We start from the raw sequence: 17,804 nt of genomic DNA on the forward strand, positions 1-17,804 counted from the left end.
GCTTCCTGATGTATTTTTAAAGAGATTAATGGCTTCTATAAATACATCTCTTTCCAGCATTAACTGGGATCAATCCTTTTTTTTGGGGGTGGGGGGGTGCAAAACAACACAGGAGGGCAACAGAATGAAGGTAAACATCCGTATATAGGGCCAAATTCAACACCGTTGGAGTTCCCGCTTCTGGAAATGAATTCAGTTCCTTAGTCTCAGATTCACATTGTCTCACTATTGATGATTTCACTCAACCATAACTTAAAAAGAAATCTGAGGGGAAAAAATACAGTAGGAAACGTTGGTGTGAACTCACATCCATGCAGTCTTCTGGCTATGAGAGGCTTTTCCCAACACACTCCTAGGAGTTACACTTGTAAGCAGTAACACGAGAGTTGCATCAGCCTCTGAACTCCCTCTGTTGAGCTGCAAACTGTTTGTATTTCCTATCCCACGTGATCTGAGCAGATATCTCATAAAGTACTGCAGCTGAAGATTGCTCAACTTTCTAGAACATCCAAAAGATGGAACTGTGATATGTCAGTGAAATGGAAGAAGTAATAGCTTTCAACTCTGCAAGCGAAACAGCAGTTTCCAAAGCAACTTTAGTACTTAATCTTGAGAACCACTGTATCGAATTCTTAGCAATAAAACCACAGTTTTCATTTGCCATTCTTCCAGGGAAAAGATGGGTTTCCTCCTTTCATCAAAACAAACCGATGCAGAGCGATTGAGTCTCAAACCTCTGTCATTACAATTAAAACAGCTAAGCAGTTGAACATACTGACACTTTTCCTTTATGTAATTCTTAAATTTGAAATTCTGCTCACTCCTTTTCATTCCCTTTCCATTTTCTTCCAGAAATGGGGCATTACATTGTCCCAGATCCTTCCGCTGCTACAAATGTCCAAGACAAAACAGGCAAGATATATTCAGGTACTGCCCACCAGAACTTATCCCAGGAAAAAAGCTTTAACTGAGGGAGTAATGGAATCTTCAGCACAAGCCGCAGCACTGTCTGCAATGCTTTAGCCCTAGCTTGGCCATAAGCAAACAAACCAGTATCTATTTGCAAGACACAGGGAATAACAGGTACTCACCAACTGAGCTGACACACAGAGGTCAGCTCCTCCTACACTATGGCAAAGAATTCTCAATTTTAATTATTTCCTAGCTATATGCAGCAGTGTAATATAACTTAGGACAGTGAGTTATGAGAGTGCTTTATAGAGCTGATCTTTGATACTCTCAGACTCAGTGCTAGGGTCACTGCAGTGTTATGCAGAGGCTGAGGTTTCTGGAAAGACAAACAGTATACAAATCCATCCTTTTCACTTTTCATCTTGTTTACTAAGAATTTCCTAACAGCCTTAAAGAACTTAAGCTGCCTGAAAACAGGGTTATCTCCCCTGGTTGTTTACACATATCTTTAGAATGCACAGGTTAGAAACAAATCTCAGATGGAGAACAGATAACACTTAAGCTGTGTTTCCACAGGTAAATAATGTGACTGAACTGCCATAATAGAGAAAACTAGCTCCTTCCCTTCCTGTTTGATGCCTCTCCTCTCCGACCTCTCTTCCCAGCCTGAACTCCCAGCTGCCTTGGGCAGGAGCTCTGTAATGTGTAATGAAAGGCACTGGGCATACTGAGCACGCTACAGGATAATAAATATTGCCCCTCAGTACATCAATACTCAGTCTTTAACAACCTTGAGGCCCAGAAGAAAAATAAAATAATAAAAGTTCTTGCTATTAGTTTATGGTTGTCCCAATATGCAAGGCAAGCACAGCTTAATTACCACCACCCTTTGAAGGAGCTGTTGTTAACATCTACAGAGAGTAAAATAACCCTGGACAAACACTAATGCTTCAGCCAGGTTACAAACCTCTGAGAACCAGCAGGGCAAGAAAAAATGGAAGGAGATAAATAACCCTCAGCCAGTCCCCTCATACTCTTTCCTGCTCCCTCCATCATTAACCGTATCGTTAACTTCGCAAGCAAAGCATATTTTGCAACAAGCACCTTTCCTTACTGCTATGAAACATTCACCAGGAAGTTCATTTGAAATATTGCAAGACCGTGAACCTTATAAGACTTAGATAGTCTGCCAGTGTAAATCTTGGAAAAGTTTAATTAAAAAAAAAAGTTATGGTAAACTTACATACTCTAAAACACCTCAGAACTGCAAAATCACTTAAATTAAGAGTCTAGCATAGTTTGCAGACCTGGTTAGTAACTGCGAGAAAAGAAATATACCTACCAGAACCTGAAATTGACCAAATTTTAACTTTGTTGAGCTATCAGTTGGCACCACCGTCATTAGACTACCCCTGAAGCTGTAAATACCACAGCTATGCTTAACCTGTCTGTGCAACATGGACAGAGATGATTAAATATGGCCCATATCACCCGAGCAAACAGCATGAGCAAGAGGGCTGCATGCCTTAGCCAACGCTGCCTGCTGCCAAGTGATCTTTCTGTACGACCAGGACAAACTTCCTGCAGTAATGCAGCACACAACAACAATCAGATGCATGCACAGGTCATGCAAGCAGTACTTGCACAGCCTCCAACTCTTACAGAAAATCTCTGCGGACCATAAACCTAGGGAATGTCACCAAACTCTTCTCTATGAGACAGCTTAAATTAAATGCAAAATGTTCCTCACATCTCTTATCCGGCTTGGATTAAACTCAAAACAAGATAAAATCTAGAAGAAACAGAGCAAGCAGTTCCCAGAAAGGCGAGTACCAGTGCTCCTCTCCTCCGGGCTGCCTCTTGCCACATGCTGAATACATGACCTGCAGAGTACAGTTTTCATGGATGCATCACCCAATCACCATGGGCATGGGCTGTTTCTAAACACTGCTCACAGTGAAATCACTGCAGGAGACAAAGTTCCTACTGGTTTTGTGCTTGCAAAATCATACTGACTGACGACAAATACAGTACTTGTGAACTCATCATTGCATATTTCCTCTTCAAACGCAATGTTTTTCACCCCTTATTAGTCAATCCCATTATCCTCAAACACCTTATGTTGGTTTGCTTGGTCTGCATTTGCTTTCTCTTCTCCACCTGTCTCACACAGTCACGCCCTAGTACATATTAGTAACGACAGAAGTGGTTTAAAGTACACTAACACTTAAATTTACAAAGGCCTACATTAAATCTGCTAATGTGGCAACATTTTAAACTGAAGTAATTTGTAGAATCTTTGTTACTTCTTTTTATGTATATACACATACATTTATATGTATATACACATTCACTACAATTTTTTTAACAGTTGAAGTTGCTAGCACAGGCTTGGCCCGAACTTTTATATCAGGTGGAAGTAAATACCTTGACTTTAATCTGCCCTGTCTCCCCAAAGTACTGCAACATTGAGAGCACTGCTGCATTCAGTGCAGCTGCTTTCCTCATCCTTCTGTTTAAGGTGGACACGAGCAGACAGCTTACTGTGTGGTAGGAGCTACTACCAGCCCAGCATTCCTTCCCTGAAGCCCTGCATTTGGTGGATGAGACCACGTCCAGTTTCCTTTGAATGAAAATCAGGGCCCTTCAGTCAGTGCAGGACACTGTAACGTCAGTGCACTGTTTCCGACCTCATCTATAGAAGAACCTGTATTCAATTGGACAGGTACACTCTTTGCTAAGGGTGAAGAGCTGGCTGGAAGCCTTTTCAAACCTCAATGATTCTACGGTTCTATGATTCTATTTAATTGCTTCAACAAAAGAAATGGCAATCTCTACTAAGCCCACCCACGTGTGATGTTTGTGCACCTCTGCTTCTGTATTTCCTCCACACCAACACATCTGACGCCGCTCGCGGTGCTCAGCAGCAGTGGCTTCACGGGATGCCTTCAGAACAACGGCATTGCTTTTTCTCAGATCCGGCCGTTGTGCAAACAGACTGGAAATATCTGCTGCCTTTTTTAAATCTCTCTCTTTTCTTGGCTTCATTGTTGCCTATCCACTCCATAAAAAAAACTTCTTTGCATTGTTCTTCCCCAGCTGGGCGTCCCAATCCCCACCAAAACCCAGCAGCACCGCCCTCCCCTGCTTTCCATAGCGCTTGTGCGTCCGCGTTTCTGAGTTCTCGGGCCAAGCAGCAGACACGGGTGTGAAAATGTCCAAGCCTGGGCGGCAAACAACTAGGCGGCGAGGAAAGGTGAGCATCTTTGCAGAACAAAGGGGAAACGTTAGAAATACGCGTTTGCCGAACACAGTGAAACAGCGAGATGCGCGTTTACTTCGGCATGAACGAGCAACGTGCGCGGCGGCCCCGCCAGCCGCCCACCACCCCGCACGGCCACAGCCCGGCCCTCTCACGCCGCAGCCCGGCCGCCAGGAGGAGCCGCAGCACCCACAAAATGGCGCCTGAGAGTAACGCCCACAAAATGGCGGCCGCGAGTTGCCGGACCGCCTCGCTGTCCGTCTCGCCGGCGCCGGGGGCTGATCGCGGCTGATCGGCAGAGCTCTCAGAACTCGGGATGGAGCTGGGGAGGCTGGAGTATCTGCAGGCCCTCGTCACTGAGTTCCAGGTGACAGACAGCCCAGGTAATCCCGCGTATAAAAGCGAAATCTCCATCCAGCAAAGATCTCTTTGTGTACCCGCGGCGGGTGCCGCCGCCCCTCGTCCCACGCCGTGCTTTCCCTTGCAGAGGCCAAGCAGCAGGTGCTGGCCAACCTGGCCAACTTCGCCTACGACCCCAGGAACTACGAGTATCTGCGGCAGCTCCAGGTGCCAGACCTGTTCCTCGACATGCTGACGGAAGACAACGAGACCCTCGTGGAATTTGCTATGGGTAAGGACAGCATCCTTAGTGCATCCATATGTCTTTTTCTCTAAAACACCTGTAATAAACTGGGGAAATATAGAAAATAAAAAAAAGGTGTCTTACAGCCCCTTTGGCACTGTGACGCAGCTGTTTCGTCCTGCAGCACACATCGTGTGCAGCCGTGCAGGGCCCTCTGAGGACGTGCAGGGGCTCTGTGGGCAGATCTCAGGGAAGAATCAAGAGAACATTTCTCGAAGAGCCTTTAAAGTTTTCCAGGTTTTGCTTGCGTCTGTGCTAGAAAACAGGAATTGCCAAATATCAATCAGCACTTTAGAAAAAGGGGATATTTATGCAGTTGCATTTAAGGAAATAATTGCTGTTACTGCACTGAGTTGGAAAAAAAGGTTATGTAGGACAATTAAAAATCCATTGTATAATTCTTGGTATCTTGAAGACGGCTTTTGCTCTTACCACTCGGAAAAAATATTTTTGCACGTTATTTTACAAAAAGAAGGAAAGATCAAGCAGCTGAGGACAACTCAGGGCAAGCGTCTCACAGGTTAGGACCAAACTGCATTGGTATCGGTAAATACAAAGATATGAAAAGCACTCAGACTGTTGCCATTTATTCCCAAATAAGGTGCCATTAAGCATGTGGAATGTGTCTGGATGAGGGTGTAGAAAGAATTTGTCTTGCATGTATCAGATGCTTTTTTTCGCTATTTCAGGTGGTCTTTGCAACCTGTGTCTGGATAAAACTAACAAAGACTATATCCTGGAGGCCAGTGGAGTAGAGCCCATAATTAATTGCCTCTCCAGCTCCAATGAAGAGACAGTCATGTCAGCAGTCACAACCCTGATGTATCTGACAACACCACAGTCGTGCCAGCAGACCACGCCTCTCCCAGTGGTGGAGTGCATGCTTCGCTTCTCTCTCTCCGCCAGCAGAAGGCTAAGCAATCTGGCAACAGTCTTCCTGGAGGATTACTGCACACCTCTGCAGGTGGAAGAGGCCAAGAACCTAAGCAAACACACAGCAGTAGGGATTCCTCTCCCTAAGGACTGAAGCCGTCAGAGCAGCTTGGAGCTATTGAGAGAGCGGCACCCCCATTTTCTCAGGTCTCCAACTAATGCTCAGTAGGTCAAGAGCGTGAGGAGAACAACAAAGAAGGAAATCAGACTAGCATTGAATTTTAGTTACTATTGAAGAGGACAGTACAGCACTGTAGCAGGCCAAGAATGCAGCTGAAACTGGAAGCAAATATTTTAAATAAAAAAAGTGATGGCTGTTGGTCAGCAGGTTGCTGAGTGCAGCTCAGCAACAGCTTGCAAGTCTAACTCTTTCTAGCAGTTACTTTTTCTGCTTGGATCATTGCTCAGCTTTATCACTTCTAGTTCCTGGCTGATTTTGCCACAACTTTCCACTGTCAACTCAAATGACTTTGAAATGACCGAAACTTCATCCTTCCTGCAGAAGAAAGGTGTTTCCCTGCTCTGGTAATCTGCAATCCTACTACATATCTTTGGTACTAAATATACTGTTTTATCATCATGCCACAGAATAGGTGATAGCCATCCTGTAAGTTAGGAAGGAGAAAGCTGTATTTCCCTCATTACCACAGCTGAGAAAGGTGCAGGTCGAAAAAGGGTTTACGGCATTCAGGTTCACAAGAAAAGCCTTCTCTTAGTAAAACATTAACTTAACTGTTGTGTAAACAGTTTTGTGTAAGCTCATAAATATTTCTCTACACTTGCAGCCCAGCCTCTGCCTGCTCTTACTAATGCATGTGAGTTGGAAGTTGAAGGCACCTTGCTCTCTTTTCATTATCAGCCAATCATGCCAAAGGTAACTCAAAAGCCAGAGTGGCTAACTGCCTAAAAACATAAAATGGTTTGGCCCTTTACCACAGTGCTTCCTGAAAGACAGCACTGTGTGCCTGTGAGTTTCAGAGTTTTGCTTTCTCCCCCTTCACGTCAGCTGAAACACAACAGAGTGAGCTTAAAAACACAAAAGCCAACTGGGGCTCCGCCGTGAGCAAGCAGCTCCTCTGTGCACACTGGGCACCTTTTTAGCAGACAGTCTGGCGTGCCCAAACTCAGTAAGTGAAGGAGATGTAACCATGTCTGCGCTCGTGGGGCTTGCAAAGGAAATACAACTTCACTACTTACTTTCCCCCTCCTAGGCCAGGAAATGGGTAGACATGGTTTACATGCACCCAGACCACGTTCCCTACCTGCTGTGTGAAGAAAGGCCATTAGAGCAAATCCAGTTTCATAGTCAGCACCTGAGGGAGGGGCTTCTCCATGCCTCACTGGGAAGTCAGGGCGTTTTCAGAGCTCTTCAGGATTGGGAAGGCAGGCTGGAGGCTGGCAGACACGCAGCAGCTGCGCTGCACGCACCTGAGCTCCCGGCCGGCCCTGCCTTCCCACCAGCTGTTCGGTCACCTCTGTCAGTTCAGGCCCTGACTTAGCAGTTCTGCCACGGAGTCCAATTTGGTTTTGAGAGGAGAAACTTTCATTTCCCCTATTCTGGTAAAACAGATGACATGTATCAAGCCACACTGCATGCTTCTTGAGAAGAGAAAATTGATGTTTGACACTCTTCATGTGGAGACAGCATGTGATGGTACCCCCAATCAGGTGTGTGCACTCTCCTCTTCTGCTCCATCCCAGCCCTCTTCAGATTAAGGCAGGACAACTGAGAACAATGCAGAACCAAACCCACAAAATAAAATCCACGCAGGAAACATTGCTTCAAAATCTCTATATTATTTACCTTAAGCAACAGTCCAGCTTCGTGAAATTACAACACACACTTTAAAGAATGAGATTTTCACCTCATGGTCAAGCACCAGCATGATCATGCACAGCATTGAGTCAGTTGTATAAAAAAAAAAAAAAAAAAAAAAAAAAAAGCCCTGTAATTTTTTATTTATTTCTACGATCCACTCCACCTTTACTGAATAAAGTCCAAACAAATCCCCTCCTAGCCTCAGGCCAGGTGACTCTGGTCATCAGCCCTCTATTTGGCGTACCATGCTTTACACTAGTCCAGTACCAATGTTTTTTAAAGGCAGCATGGTGTACACTAACCACTTTAAATGGCACAGCAGGGCTCAAGGCATTCACCCTGTGCAGACAATGAATTCTTTTAGATCCCAAAGTTCACACGTGGAAGAAGGGACCACTCTTGTTGATCATTTGCTGGCCTCTTTAACCAGGACTCTAGACCCTTGTATAGCTAAGGGGTTCTAAAAATCTCAGTACAAAAACCCTCTAAAGCACACTTAGAACCTATCTACTTTCCTTTGAATTACATTACTATACTTCATAAAACTTTCCCTCAAGTCTACCACTAAAAAACACTCATGTAACTTCCAGCAGATCTAGAACACAGGACAAAAGTGGAAAAAAACCCTTGATCTGGAAAAAAAAAAAAAAAAAAAAAGATGGAGTACATAAAGTGCTTCTTTTTAATTGAAAGAAATTCGAGATGTACAGTCAGGCTCAAGTTGTGCAGTTCACAAGCATGGGGGGTGGGGGGATGGGCAAGAAACAGACACAAGTTCAAGTCAGGAAAGGAAAGGTTTAACCGAGGACTAGGCTGGACTTGCCACCGGGTGGATTTCTCCTGGATGGTGCAGGTGCTGGTGCTACTGGGCTAGGAACAGGTGCAGCAGGCAGGGATTTTTCTTCATTCTGACCTGGGGCAGCCTCTACATCAGCCTCAATGTTTTCTAGAAAAAAAGAAGCTTTTTTAAGGTGTTTGATGAGGATGATAAAAGCCAGAGGGTTTCTCTGGATTAGGCAGATCAGTGAGTTTTCTCCAGGCTTACAGTCACACAGAGCTGCTGTCATCTGTTGGCAAGACAGACTTCCAGCTGCCTGAAATATTTTTCAGAACTCTGATGCCTTCAGTTGAGTTTCAGGCATTTAAGAGTTGCATTCTCTTAGCTGCTATTGGGGGACCCCAGTGATTCTTTTCAATTTTTTTATTTTTTAACTGACAAGCAGCTACAATCAAGTCTTGTACATAGTGTGTGACCACCCTAGTAATTTTAACTCAAATCTGAGCAAGTGCTGGAAATGGAGCCACAGAAGCATCAGTACTTACAAGCAAGAGCTCAGATTCACACCACGTTCCCAATTTTGTTAGAGGAGAGAATATCTGACACTTCTGAGACTTCACATAGACCAGACTAGGGAATGCAAATCCATGTACAGGCAGGCTCAAATTTACATTCCCCGGGAAGCACATGCCAGTTTCATCTATTTTAAGTAGTTCTGAACAACCACAAGTGAAGACAGGACACAGAAGGAATTATTCACAGGAAGCACTTTAGATACTCTAGCAAATAATTTATGTATCTATTTCATTGACAGTTAATGAGGACCACGAGATCATTAGCATCTCACATTTTTACAGATTAATAGAATTAGTTATGAGCCAAAGGCCTGAACACAGTGAGATTTTCTCGCCATCAGCACATTTGACCACTTGACAAAACTTAGCCATCGAAGACTTAACTGTTCATTACCAGGTCATGGATGAAGGCACCCAATAAAACTAATCGCAGCACCACTTCCCACTGCCCCAACACCAATTACTAAATCCTGCCTTTCACCTCCTGTTTTTTATCTAGCTTCTTATCACAGGAGACGCTTTTCACCAATGCTGTGGCAACTTAGCACTGCTTTTTAAAAAACCTTTGATGCAAGATTTTATCAGAAACACTGAAAACCTGTCTGTGACCATCTGCATATCCATGCTTATAATAATCTCCAAGAACTCTGGCAGCTCATAGCTTCCACGCAACCTAAGATTCTCTGCTGCCTTCACTAACCCACAGGCACATGTGACCAAAGCAGTTAAATACAAAGCTTTAAGCCCAAAGCCTTGCAGCTCACGTATGCTGCTGCCTGCTTACTCAGCAAGCTGGGAACGACGGCAGCCATGGCCACCATTCACACAGCCCCGAGTGCTTCATCCCAGTGTCTGTGCTTCAAGCAGACTGCTGGAGTACCGTGAAGCACTCATGATGATAAACTTTCTACCGAACACCAGACTTCACCTTCATGCAATGACAGTCACTTGTGACCGTCAATTAAGAGCTGTCTAATTCTCTTTAGTTAGCCCCATTAATCAAGTACACAGTGCTAACTGAATTTTAAAAAACCTCCTATCACAGGAGACTTCAGGAAAGTTTCCACAGCTTATTAGAGACTCCTTCAGCCATCTGATACATACACTGGCACTCCTCACGTGATCAAGATACAGCATAGTCTGCTAACCTAATAGCTAACGTGGTAAAAGCCAACAAAATCAGATCAAATGTTGAAGTTCTTTCATTACCAGGAAGGGTGTAATCTCTGAGTTAGTTTGCTGTCAAGTACACTGCAAACTACTGGAACCTTTCCAGTACAAAAGGAACTACAGCTTTCAAACAAGAAGCAAAAACATTTCTGCAAAAGGCACAAGTTCTCTTCTCCTAGACAGACGTGACTAATAGAAGGTACATATCCCCCAACACCTACCTTAAGGTTTTATAATCAGTTACATACAGAAAATCATTTCCAAAACTGGAAGAGGAAACATCTTTTAATGATGGGAGCTTATTAAAACTATAGTTATGCTATGAATTTGTAAGCAAATAGCGTTTATTTGGAAGCATATTCGTTCTCTTTAAAACTCAGGAGACAGCCATACAATGTCAAGTGCAAAAATCACATGCACAAGTGGGATGCTCACCAGCTCATGTCTGCTACCTCGCACAGCAGGAGTATGAAGTGGTGAAGTGACAGGGCTAGCTCGACAGGACTCTGTACTCCACATTAAGGTAAGATACCCAAAGCCAACCAGGACGAGATTAATTTAACAGCACGCCGAGATTCTCAGGTACTTGTCACAGACACCACTTCCAGTGAGCACTAGCTTTCTACTCCTTTCGAAGTACCATCAGCAGAAGTTTAACAGCCAAACACATGCCTGACATTTTTATTTTGCCAGGAATGTCTTCAAAAATTTAATTTTTGCCACAGCCACAACAGTGGTAAACTTCAGTTATAAAGGCTAACTTGTTACTTTACTTATTTGGAAATCCCCTTTCCAGCAAACATTTACTCAGTACTTGCTAAGAACATTTTCCCATCACCTTCTGGAAACAAACCAAAGGCCCACAACTTATAGACCTGTGAGAATGGCAACTTCTAAGAGTCAGCATATCATTTTTTCACTCTGTTTCAGACAGCTGTTGCTAACCCAAGCAGTCCTATTTCTGCTGCCTCCAATCTCATCTCTTCTCGTCTCACCACTGCTCCCAACACCACAGTGAGCTGCTTTTAACAAGCACCAGGAGAAGAGCAAAGCCTGCAGACTCAAAAGAGTATCAAAACCACATCTTCCTGTCTGAGGCATGAACTCTAAGTGCGCACACTAGGACGCCAATTAAGATCAGACAGTCTTGAGAAGGAAATACTGAACAAGCCTGCATAGTTCTACTAGAAGCAGCACACCACATCACAGTCTGCTAGAGGAGCAAGATGCTCCAAAGAGCATTCTGGCCAGAAATACAGCACTCAGAGGTAGTTAACAGGCACTCTGGAAAACTTTTCACCCTCCCAGCAGAAGTCTGTTCAGGATATGGAGATCTTTAGAGATCTTCCACAACTCTAAGGTGTTAGAAGTAACACTTAGAAGTACGTGGTAAACAGACACACTCCTCACATCAGGAAGTCAGCTATTCTCAAGGTAAATCTTGCTAAGGAGAGACTTCCAGCCTCAGAGCTACATAAAAAAGCCCTCAAAATAAACATACATGCTGCTAGGGGAAGTGCCTCTGTTTACTCTAAATCTGCATTACGATTACTTACTTCCTTACAAAAAATCAGCATTTAAAAAGCAACAGGAACTTAAAATCTAATAAATGCAGATGCTTTCAGATGCAATAGATATCCTTAATTATTTCTGTGAATTGAGTGTTTGCTGTGTGTGGGAAAACAATAAGACAGAGAAAAAGATGAACCTGAAATCTCTGGAGGTGACTATCCTATTTAATTACAAGCTACTACAATGTAGTATAGTCTATCAATCACGTAAGTCTTTGCAAGATGGTATCCATCTTGCCTTCACAAATTTAGATCTTGATGCCAGTTGCTGCTGCTGGCAAAATAAATGAACAGGACTGCTCTCGTTTTTACCCTGATGACTAACAGAGTCATTCTGCTATTACATCCCATATCGCCACCTGCAATTTCTGATGAAGCACTTAGGTCATTTTACTGATCTGATGGGTTCAAGAGGCAAACCAAGCTCTCGAGATTTTTTTTTCTCCCATCTTCTTCTATTTTGAGAAAATGGAAAACGTTTTTACTACAAGCCTGAAGGAGTTACTCACCAAATGTTTCACCACCGCCATCTCCTCCCTAGAAAAGAGAGGAACACGTTATAACTGATAGTTCAAAATGTAGTTTTACCTTGCTTCCATTGGGAGGGCACTCACACTGTGACTGATCAAGCCATCACGGCTGGACACACCGCTCTGCCAAGCAACATTCTGACAGACCCACTGAAGCACTTCTGGACCGACACCACACTCTCACAGGCAGATACCAGAGTAGAGCAGATGGTTCCAGATGCATGTTTCAACAGATTTAAAACGATGGATTTGTAAGCACCAATTCCTACAGTGACCAGTTTTACTTCATCAACTGGTCAGTTATGTAACTTAACTCTAGAACTTTAAACAAAGATACAATTGAAGCAACCCTAGTGCCTGTACAATTGGTATACACGTGATGCCCACACTGTGAAAGATGCAGGTGGCTGCGAGCACTACTGCACACAGCACCCTTCATTAGGCAGAACTGACAGGAACCAGAACACTGAACTGTCAAGCAGTAATGACAATAAATTAAGCCATTACCCATCAGCGTCTCCTCTTTTCTCCTAAGTGACTCTTTCCAACACCAAACATGTATCTGCTAGGAAAGCCAAGAACATCCATTCCACCCAGTGTATTTAGTTTTTGAGATACCAGTTTCTGACAAAGCTAAAATTTCCTTCGTTACACAAATAGCTAAACATTCTCTTCATAATCAACCTGTTCAGAATCTAACTTGACACAAAGATACAGCAAGTCCTCCAGCAGCAGCCAGGGTTCCACAATAGCATAAGATGTTAGCAACATTCAATCTATGAAAGTTGTTAATTACAAAGTGAACTTGCAGCTGTCAGGATATGAGCACAGAAATCCCCCTCGGACATTAGCTCTAGCTTCTGTCTGTAGTTTTAATTATCGCACAACATAAAAATATTTTGTTTTATGAGAATCAAGATTGCAAAGCTGAGAACTATCAGACAGTATTTAAATAAATAAAGCAGAAAATAGAATTAAGATTAAATCATTTATTTTTGTTTTCTGTGGTAAAAGTTACTAATCTATATATCTTACATTTGCTAAATAGGAACACGACATTTTATCTAACCAACAATTCTGAGGCTCCAATACACTACTAATAACAGAAATGGATTAAACTGACGATTGATGCCTGCTACCAAAATAAAACTTGTTGTTTACAACTCATGAGGGAAAAGATATCTGCCAAAAATTTACCTATCCAGTTCTTTTTCTGAAAACCTAAACCTGAGGCGTTTCTTTTCCACCTATAGCATTTAATTATGCGAGTGAGTCGTTCTCGGCCTCCCTTTCTTTTTTCCTACGTTCAGTGAAATGACTTCTTCTCATCCTGTTTTCCCCATTAACTGTAATTGTACATAATGCAAAAGCCAGGGTAACACTACATATCATGCTCCATATCGCTATCAAGTAAACAGCTTACATGGAAAGAAACACATCTTGGCGTTACTAAAGACAGCAACACAAATGTAAGGAGCATTCCTGCCACTGAGAAGCAGGGTGTTGGGCTATGAGACCAAATCCCACATAAGTCAATAAATCCAGAGTTCACTGTAGCTAACCTTTGTGTTAAAAAACAACTACTTGCTTAAGACTGAAGCAAGATCTCACACCACTGCACTGCTGTCCATCAGGAAGAAAGAAAAGTTAAGAGCTCTAGAAAGTACTCATTTTAGAAAAATCCAACCCTTCCACAACATGCAAGAAGACCATCACGTGGAAAAGAGAACCTGCACAGTAAGAACAGATTTAAGAACAAGGTTTCAAACTCTACAGTGCTTTCAGCTGTGCGTGTCACTGACAAAGCAGCCAGGGAGAGTGATGTAGGCCATTACCACACTCTTTACAGGAAGCATACTGACCTTCGGATCTACGTCTCCACAGTTAGCATCAGTTGAATTTCTCTGTGGTCCAGATGGTTCAGTGTCTTCTCTGATTTCACCTGGCTTTGTCCCTAGAAGCAGAGATCGATTCTAATTAGGCTGCAAGATAAACTTACTGGGAAAGTAGATGAAAAAATGATGTGGCATGTTTTATTTTTTTTTTCCTTCTTCCCCTACTTCTTTTGTGAATTAAAGCTTTACCAGTCAAAGTTTGTCCTGGTTCTTTACATAATGACTCACAAATTACAAGAGCATTTTGTGCAGCTGAGGGCATTGCTTAGATGGAAAGCGGGGTCCCAGGGCCATCTATTTAGGAAATGATCTACAGAAATGGGAATTTAATCCCAGCTGCAGGTACAACACAAAGCAAAGCTTCCTCTGATTAATCAAGATCAGTACTATCCCACATACTAAGTCACAAGTTTGCCCTACTCTAAGATAATTAATCTGGAGAAATTGCATCCAAAAATACACTCTCTTAGCTACGTGCCTGCAACAACGCCTAGGTCCAAGGTTTACATATTAAATAAATAATAATAATAATAAATCCCACGTCAGTAATGCTCATTTCTAGCCCTGATCTACAAAGCAAGAAGTGAAGTTGGGTTTCCAACCAGACACCAGCAGCTTCAGGCCAATCCCCAAAATGGATTAATGCATGTCAGCAAACCTGCAAAGAAAGCAGTGCTCTTACCCGACGATTTAGCCCAGGAAGGTGGATTTTCTTCAGGAGTTCCAAAGATGCTGGATGCCATTTTGTTCTTTCGCATGGGCTGTTCTTTTGGTTCATCAAAACCCAAGGAAAAGTTGGAACCGCCGCCAGGAGGACGCAGCACTCTGCAGAGAGATTCAGCCTTACAGCCTGCACTACTAAGCAGCATTCCCAGCATACAAAGAAAGCCCAACGTAAACGACATGGGGTGTCTGTATTATGCACTGGCATTTAATAAGCGACGCTCACTATTACGTCTTGAGTGCATAACTCAAACTATAAAACTAAATGGTTTCCCAGTATTCAATCCGGGCTTTTTATCTCCACTGCTCTTCTCTTTGGTGTCACTTATCGAAACTAAAACATTCCTATACTCTGCTTGCACCCTTTCTTCACTTGGCATCAACAAAAGCTGCTGTCAGTCTCCAGCCTGACCCCATTAAAAATTAAAAATATTATGGGGCATGTCAGAATCCAGGTACACAACTTCAACAGTTGTGAGTTTCTTTTTCGAGAACCCTCTGAAAGCAATTAATCTTCACACTGGTGGTACAGCAAAGAGTAAAATTTGGCATGAGCCACAGTGCTGCTTTCAATATGACAACTGGACTGCAGCCTCTGTCTAGGTTTCTTCAATCAGAAAATTTTGAGGCAGGCTACTGGGCTGATGCTAAAGACATTTCAGTAGCCAACAGAACGGTGCTTCCAATGCACCCAGTGCTCCCAAATGAAGCCCAGATGTTGGTAGGAAAGGGACACGTTCCCTCTTCTAATAGTTTAACAAAGCATTAGAACTATAAAAAGTCAGAACGTCACAAGCTCTGTGGTGTTTTCTACGGTGAATACACCAAAGCTGTGAATTCCACACAAAGACGACGTCAGAATTTGCAGCGCCAGCACCACTGCGAACAGCACTTGGATTTTTTGAGGCTTAGTGCCTACTGCGCTGGAAATACAACTCAAAAACACTTCCCCAGTCTATGGGACCTCCAGACCACAGTAAGAAAATAACGAAAATGTTTGAAATGGGTATTTACTGTTGCTAACCTGACTTTCATTACAAAATCCATCTCCAAATATACAATCAATGGGAAGATCCGAGCCGATCGGGTCATGCGTTTTAAGAAATCCACTCCTACAATTTGCTGCTTCTCCTTTTGAATGGAGATGATACAACAATCTTGAATTGCCAGTGCCAATTTTTTCCTTATACAGAAGAGATGCCTGTGTTTTTTTAAGCCACATCTGTTGCACTTACCATTACATCATCTTTCTTTTACTATGGCAGTGAAATCACTGCTCTTAACAGCGTAACAGTTTCCAAAGACTTAATGAAATTAACAGAAAAGAGTAACTGAAAGCAAAAGAGCAACTACATAAACCGTTAAGTGATCATTTCTGCCAATCCTAGATAAAGGTAGATGGATTTCATTAGAAGCTTCTCCCAGTCCTGAGGTATTTGAGCGTCTCAGCAAAGGACTACTCTTAACATCGCATCTGACACCCCCGTGCTGCGCACTGAGAATCCACCCATATTTAGGAAGGGCTTTTCAAGCGTTTTTTGTTAGTTAGGAAGCATCTGTTCCGCCAAGCCAAAGCCGTACTGAGAAGACGGCCGCCAAAGCGCGGCGCTGCCCGCGTCCCTTCCAGGCACGCTTCCCAAGTTCCTTTGTTCCGCCAAGAGCCGCTCCGCGAGCTCCAGGTCCGGCTCCGGCTCCGTCCGGGCCCACTGAGCCGCGGGCTCCCCGATGCCTCGATGCCCGGGGGTGCGGAGCCGAGGAAAGGCGTCACCCCCATTCCCTCCCCCCCCCCGAGCATGCTCGCTGCGAGCCGGCTTAAGCCCGTTAAAGCGGTCGTACACAATGAGCTTAACGAAACGGACACCGCCGGACAGCGGCGAGGGCCCCGCGGAGCGGGCGGCGGTCACCCGCAAAGAGTCCGACGGGAGAAAGAGCGCGGTGCGCAGGTGGGGCGGGGGGCGAGGAGGGCGGCGGAGCAGACAATAGAGGCGCCTCGGCCCCACCCAAACGCCGGGGCCGTTCGGCGGGGTGCGGGCGTGGTGGACGACGGCGGGCATCGAGCGAGGGGAGCGGAGCGGTGACCCCCGGGTCGCTCCTGCTGCGCGGCTGCGCCGGGCCGAAGGATTCGCCTGCCTTCTTTGTTAGGAAGCGGCTGAGGCGGGCGGCAGCCCAGGGTGGGTCTGGCGAGCTCCCACCCCCGCGGCTCGCCCCCCACCCGCAGCATCGCGCCGCTCGGTCCCGTCCCCCGCCCTGCCGAGCCCCGAAGCGGCCGGCTGTGCCCTCGCTGGGCGCGGCCCGCCCCCGCCTCCTGTTCGGCCCGTTCCCAGCCCCGACCCAGCCGCTACTCGTGCCTCCCCGGCCGGCGTCGCCCCGGGGCCCATCCGCTGCTCCCTCCCGCCGCCTGCAGAGCCTGAGTTGACGGAGAGCCGCAGCCCCGCCGCGCGCCGCTCTAACGATTCCGAGGGCCTCGGAGCCCCTTCTTTCCCTCCGGACCTGGAGCTGTTCCTGCCGCTGGGGTCCATGCCCGAGAAGATGGTTGTGGTGGTCATTGCGGCAATGGATGGAGAAGACGGGGGAAGGGCTCCGTCAAGGCGGCGGTGGGGAGTGACGGTCCTGGGAACGGAGCTCCCTCCCCCTTCGCCCTGCCTTCACCGCTGCCGGTGACAACTGCAGCCGCCGCCCGCCCCTGCCGCACCTTTATATAGCGCGTAAGGCCCGCCCCCCCAGCTGTCCTCTCAGTGGATGGTTCAAACACAACGCCGAGTTTCTATTGGGCAACGCTTTGCCACTCTACCCTTCGGCCCGCCTCGTGGTCTATTCTGAGGCGTACTGCCTCATCCTCTAAATCCCATTGGTCGAGCAATATGTCTGCTCCACAGCAACCGACTGCACGTGCGTGATGGAGACGTCCGTTAGCGATTGGCGGAAGGACGCGCCGCTCACTTAAGATGCACCGGGATTGGCTTCGCCGCACACGAGGCGAGACAAAAGTCACC

The 17,804-nt window shown here is 45.2% G+C and overlaps 2 protein-coding genes across 3 annotated transcripts; one reads left to right on the forward strand and one right to left on the reverse strand.

Moving 5' to 3' along the window:
- Positions 1-4,331: 4,331 nt before the first annotated feature.
- On the forward strand, positions 4,332-7,716 carry ARMC7 (armadillo repeat containing 7). The gene is made up of 3 exons (XM_003211613.3): positions 4,332-4,557; positions 4,662-4,805; positions 5,507-7,716. Exons 1-3 carry the CDS (start codon positions 4,491-4,493, stop codon positions 5,842-5,844), a joined length of 549 nt encoding a protein of 182 aa, XP_003211661.1. The 5' UTR covers positions 4,332-4,490; the 3' UTR covers positions 5,845-7,716.
- Positions 7,717-8,228: 512 nt separating this feature from the next.
- Positions 8,229-17,507, reverse strand: JPT1 (Jupiter microtubule associated homolog 1). 2 transcript variants are annotated; one of them, XM_003211601.5, is made up of 5 exons: positions 17,302-17,507; positions 14,771-14,913; positions 14,056-14,147; positions 12,173-12,200; positions 8,229-8,515 (listed from the first exon to the last, which is right to left on the reverse strand). In XM_003211601.5, the coding sequence occupies exons 1-5, from the start codon at positions 17,355-17,357 to the stop codon at positions 8,367-8,369; spliced, it is 468 nt and encodes a 155-aa protein (XP_003211649.1). In that variant the 5' UTR covers positions 17,358-17,507; the 3' UTR covers positions 8,229-8,366. The 2 variants fall into 2 exon arrangements, with proteins under 2 accessions (XP_003211649.1, XP_085096067.1); XM_085239941.1 differs by lacking the exon at positions 17,302-17,507 and adding an exon at positions 15,836-15,973.
- Positions 17,508-17,804: the final 297 nt, after the last annotated feature.

This window comes from Meleagris gallopavo, chromosome 20, assembly GCF_905368555.1.
Source record: "Meleagris gallopavo chromosome 20, MGAL_WU_HG_1.1, whole genome shotgun sequence".
NCBI lineage: Eukaryota > Metazoa > Chordata > Aves > Galliformes > Phasianidae > Meleagris > Meleagris gallopavo.

Excerpts from the sequence above, each read along its gene's own strand:
- JPT1 (XM_085239941.1), bottom strand. The coding sequence starts at position 15,903 with ATGACCCGATCGGCTCGGATCTTCCCATTGATTGTATATTTGGAGATG. Across the intron at positions 14,148-14,770 it reads TTCCTGGGCTAAATCGTCGG|GGACAAAGCCAGGTGAAATC; the intron begins GTAAGAGCACTG and ends CTCTGCTTCTAG. Across the intron at positions 8,516-12,172 it reads TGGCGGTGGTGAAACATTTG|AAAACATTGAGGCTGATGTA; the intron begins GTGAGTAACTCC and ends CTTTTTTTCTAG.
- ARMC7 (XM_003211613.3), top strand. The coding sequence starts at position 4,491 with ATGGAGCTGGGGAGGCTGGAGTATCTGCAGGCCCTCGTCACTGAGTTC. Across the intron at positions 4,558-4,661 it reads CCAGGTGACAGACAGCCCAG|AGGCCAAGCAGCAGGTGCTG; the intron begins GTAATCCCGCGT and ends TTTCCCTTGCAG. Across the intron at positions 4,806-5,506 it reads CCTCGTGGAATTTGCTATGG|GTGGTCTTTGCAACCTGTGT; the intron begins GTAAGGACAGCA and ends TCGCTATTTCAG.